The 5,327-nt window shown below is 39.3% G+C and overlaps 1 protein-coding gene across 5 annotated transcripts in view; it reads right to left on the reverse strand.

Annotated features, from left to right (window-relative positions):
* Nucleotides 1-5,327, reverse strand: part of LOC101845414 (PTB domain-containing engulfment adapter protein 1) — an 82,350-nt gene that overhangs the window by 18,089 nt on the left and 58,934 nt on the right. For all 5 annotated transcript variants that reach the window (XM_035971397.1, XM_005104613.3, XM_035971399.1 and 2 more), the window contains exon 3: nt 2,187-2,251. In XM_035971397.1, the coding sequence (XP_035827290.1) occupies nt 2,187-2,251 (65 nt within the window). The remainder of the gene's footprint in view (nt 1-2,186; nt 2,252-5,327) is intronic.

The raw sequence follows: 5,327 nt of genomic DNA on the forward strand, positions 1-5,327 counted from the left end.
ATTTGAGTAAAATAATGAAATAATATTAAAATAATAAATGGAGTAATATTATTATAAATCAACATTTCGAAAAGGACACTACTTGGAATCCGCCAATTGTATAGGATCAGATACCTTGTATGAATATGTTAAATTAGATAATTCAATCCATACAATTTGAGGTTATATCTTCAGATCACCATTCTTTTTTTTTTTCAAGAGGAAAGCAGATGTCTATTCTCATTTTGTGTTTGGTCATTCTATTGAGTTACATCTATAAGACCAATCTCCTCGTGGTTTAAGGAGTGGAAATATGATGTACAAAACTCAACTATTGCATTTTTTTCTTTTTGTAGAGGGTCACATCCTTTTACTGACATCCTCTTGTGTAAGGAGTGGGAAGAAAGATGTAGAGACCCACGTTTTAAATCACTTTCAACTTGTAAAGTGGCTTGTTTATGTTGTTTTTTTTCGACATCATTTCCTCCATACTTGAATGAAATTGATTGAGATATATACTCCCCTTTGTTTGATTAGAATGACCTTCACCGATAGAGATACATAGGCTAAATAGGCTAGAGCAACAGCAGTGGAGGGTGGATCATAAGGGACTGATTTTCTGGGGGTCGAATTAGATCATTTTTTAAATTCTTTTTGCTTTTTCAACATTTTTTCTATCTTCCCTAGTACTCATTCACCTTTTATCAGATACATTCCCTGTGTTTTGTGATACTCCTTTTTTTGTTGGAGGGTTTGTTTTTTTTGTTTCTTACTTTTTATTTTTGTTTTTTTTTTGTCTATAAAATTTAGAAATGACTCGCCTTCTTAGTATAACCAGAGAGTATTTAATATATATTTAAGAGTCTCTGGTATAACTTTTGAATGGACTTGCGCTTGAGTGCATTGTTGTGGTAAATATGGGAAGTTCCCGTTTTATCAATTTTAGATCTAGTTATTTATTTATTTATAATTTTTTAAATTTATTTTTTTTCTACCTTGGTTGTGTTTAACCTAGATTGAGCTGGTTTGTCTTTGATTTTTGTTTTGTTTTGATTTTCTAATTACTATATTTTTATTTTTATTATTTTTGATTTTTTTTTTTTTTTAATTAATTAATTTCTTTTTTTAATATAACTTTGTTTCGTTTTGTTTATCAATCTGGATGTTTGAACCTTTGTTTCCTTGCCACACACCGCCGGGGAGAATATTACAATGAATAGGGTTATCGTTAAGATAACACCTATCGAACGAAGGATGCCAGGTACATCCTACCAAAATCGGAAAACCTGGCATCATCTACCGTCTTCACGAATGCAGAGTTATCACCTCTGCAGGCGTGAAAACGGTAAGAATAAACCATAGATTAAGCCATGCAACGCTGGAAGTGTTTCCAGCGTCAGACATTAGCCTGAATACCTTCACAGAACTCAAAAAGGGACTATGAGATGATTTAAGAGACGACAGGACCTCCGTTATTAAACAACTGCGTTTGACAGGAGCACAGAGCCAAATGGGTTGAGACTGAGAGCCTTGAAAACTACACAAAACGACCCGGGTTTAGAATGTCCAGTCCGAGATTCGAATCGCGGTGATCCACTCCTTTGCCCACCATGATGCAAACTAAGCTAACAGAATGTCCCTCTTATTTTGCACTGGATTTTTTTTTGCAGAAAAGAATCCCCCCCCCCCCCCCCAAAAAAAAAAAAAAAAAACAACCCTCATTGTCGTTTGTCGAGCAAATGCGATATGGTGTCTTCTGAATCTGCAGGGATACAATGTCCCTACAGACCGATGGAAATACTCGATTAGAAAAAAAACACACAACCATATCCACATAGAAATCGAACTCTTGTCTTTTACATATTGCGATGCAGCAGCTATATAACCACTCCATAGACGTCAGTCTTCTTAAACAATTAAAGACACAGAATACACACAATTTTAGTTTTAGTAAGAATTCAAACGGCACTTGCAACATAACAAGCGCCGAAGATTAGAGGTTTTACCAGAAAGTGACACTAAACACAATAAAGGAGGAGAGATAAGGACGATAGATGCTAGATTGGAAAGGAAGTAGCAAACCACACTAGAGCACCCGCCAACCACCAACTGTTATTGCTTTAAAAAACGGTATCAGCAACACTAACGTATGCCTACTACATGTATAAATCTGAAGCTTCGAGAGCAGAATAAGAATTATAAAATACCTTCACTGTGTACAATATGTGGCCCCTCAGAAGCGCCTCTGGCGGGTGGAGCCATTGCTTGCTACCTGCAAAGGAATACCAGAGGGGAGGGGGAAATTGTTAGTTAGTTTTAGAAGAGGGTTTTACGACGCTCGCAACTGCATAAGGTCATATGAGCGCCAGAAGATTAGAGGTATTACAAGAGAGTAACAAACATAAAAAAGAAGGGGAGATAAGGACGATAGATGTTTGATAGGAAAGAAGAAGCAAACCACATCAGAGCACCTGCCAACCACCCACAGGGGGAAATTAATTTTTTTTAAAATAAGTAAGACTTTTGCGACACTTGCAACACAATCAGGTCATAATAAGATTAGAGATTGTTACAAGGGAGTAACAAGAACAACAAGGAGGAGGAGAAGAGGTCAGGACGACATATGTTTAATAGGAAAGAAGGAGCAATCCACACCAGAGCACCCGCTAATCACCCACATATTCAGGGGATTTTTAAAAAATTCAATAAATTTGAAACACAATGGCCTAAATAAGGTAAGGGAGGAGAGTTTCGCTTATTTAGGCCACACATGCTCAAACTACCCCTTTCAGGCAACTGAGTTTGTTCCACTTTCATAATGGTGCACCTTTCTCATTTAGTACAGTTTTGTCTCAGTGTACAACTTACAAATCATAACCATAAAGAATATTGTAAGAACAAAATTTTGCTCAATCCCAATGGTTTGAATGAGGGCCAGATTTTTCCTTCATGGAAGGGCAAAAGCTTGGCTACCATTTTGACACACTTTGGTCAAGTGAAAAGGTCAAATCCTCCGAATGGACTTCCGGGTCAAATTTGGGGTATAAAAAGTGTGTACACAACGCGGCTGAGTCAAAGTTACACTATCTTTGCCTGAGTGGCACTCTCATAGGTTTAACCCTCCTATCAACATGATTAGGTTATTTAATAAGAGGCGGGACCACGTTGGACCGTGTTGACGCTCGAACCCTCCGAACCCGCAATACACACCAATGAAACCAAACGTCTCCTACAGGTAGGGCAATGTCCACTTTTGGTGTAGGTCAAGATTTCTGAAAAGCCCCGAAATCTGAGTTAGACCGCTTGCCCTTAAAAGCTACCAATTATTATCATGATTACGGCTCCGGTAGCCACTGCCGACGCCATGGGTTTTTTTATCTGGGGGGTGGGGGGTTGTCTGTTGGGCTGTTTTTGGTTTTGTTTTGCTTCTGGTTTTTGTTTTTGTTTGTTTGTTTGCTTGTTTGTGTGTGTGTCTTTTGATTTCGTAAAAGTTTGACGGTGCCCTCAACAGCATAAGGTCATATTATGAGGAACCTGCAAGGTAAAAGATTATCGTGTCAGATTCTCATGCTACGAAATAATTTACTGACAGGTACCTTTACATTCACGGAGTGCATGAACCTCCGAGGGGTGCGCAAGTCCACCACAAGAGTTCATGAGACGTTCCCAAAAGGCATGACAATGAGTGCTTTTTGTTGGAGAAAAAAAATCGTATCTTTACTCACTGAACCTCGAGAGGGGTGTGTGTGTGTGTGGGGGGGGGGGGTCATCCATTTCGTCAGTTTTGTCAGGGTAATATATTTTTTTAATAGTAGAGGGTTTTACGGCGCTCGCAACTGCATAAGGTCATATGAGCGCCAACAGAGAAGTCTTTACAGGGAATCAGACTTACTCTGCTCACCTCTCTAGCTTCAACAGCACAAGGTCTGCTTCGACTATCAAGGCACCCCAAAATAGCAGATCACAAGAGTGTGACAAACATACAAAAGAAGTAGAGGGAAATGACAATAGTAAGGATCAGGAAAGAAAAAGCAGCAGTTCCCTGTTGTAGATCAGGCACAGTTATTAGCGTGACATGAATCAGCCCATTTACAATTCTACTATGCTTGAACGAGATATGTCCCCCCCTTTGGGAATGGCCTAAAGACACTTCAGTCAGTGTCACTGCCCCGGGAGGTTTGTCAGGGTAAATAGAAGTATATCAACACGATAATGGTCGTTGAGTGCAGGGCAAAAGCAAGAGAGACAGATAAAGCAGACAAAACAGTGGGAAAGAAAAGAAGTAGGACCTACCAGAAGCGTCCTTCCATCACCCACGTCCATTCTGACACAGCGAGCGAAAATTACGATCATACAAGCCCATGTAAGGAACGCATTCACTTTCTCAAAACTACAGGTATAAAATAACTGTAACTTCTTTAAAAACTTCTTAAAAGTTTAGTGGTAGTTGTACGGTACTTGGAACACAATAAAGTCATATAAGTGCCGAAGATTAGAGGTGACACTATAGAGTAACATCCACAAAAGAAAAGCAGGAGAGATAGTTTAGTAAGAGTTTTACGGCACTCGCAACTGCATAAGGTCATATGAGCGCCAGAAGATTAGGTGTTACAGGAGAGTAACAGTAACAAACATAAAAAAGAAGAAGGGGAGATAAGGACGATAGATGTTTGATAGGAAAGAAGGAGCAAACCACACCAGAGCACCCGCCAACCACCCACCAGGAGAGATAAGTACAATCTATGTTTGATTGGAAATGATGACCAAACCACACCAAGGCAACAGCCGACCACCCGCTGTAATTACATGAATAAAAACGGTATCAGTTATCAGCAACACAAACGTATCATGTCTGTATAAAACTGAAACCCCTGAAGAGCACATCTCCAGAGAGAATGAAAACTGAAAGTGGGAGGCAGAATTGCTTTTCCCCGTAAACCCCCCAACACCAGTTTCACAACAGCTACGAAATAATAACTATCACTGGTGCTTATCTCCTCAATCTTTGTACTTTTTCTTTCAACAAAAAGCGTCGCCAATTGTTGAGGAGAAAAGTGGCCATCTTGTACAAGTAGGCGTCTTATATAGTGTTATTATATTACATTTTTGAAAACGCGAAAGAGGAAATGGGAACTGGCCGTTTGTAAAGGTGGTTGTCTTCTACAAGTGGCTGAAAGAGAAGGTTCGACTGCACTCTCGTCTAATTTCATACAAGTTTTGAATTATTTATTTTTATAGTAGAGGGTTTTACAGCGCTCGCAACTTCATAAGGTCATATGAGCGCCAAGGGGTGGGTGTCAACAGAGAAGTCTTTACAGGGAATCAGACTTAGACTGCTCACCTCTCTA

Source organism: Aplysia californica, unplaced genomic scaffold (assembly GCF_000002075.1).
Source record: "Aplysia californica isolate F4 #8 unplaced genomic scaffold, AplCal3.0 scaffold00428, whole genome shotgun sequence".
Lineage (NCBI taxonomy): Eukaryota > Metazoa > Mollusca > Gastropoda > Aplysiida > Aplysiidae > Aplysia > Aplysia californica.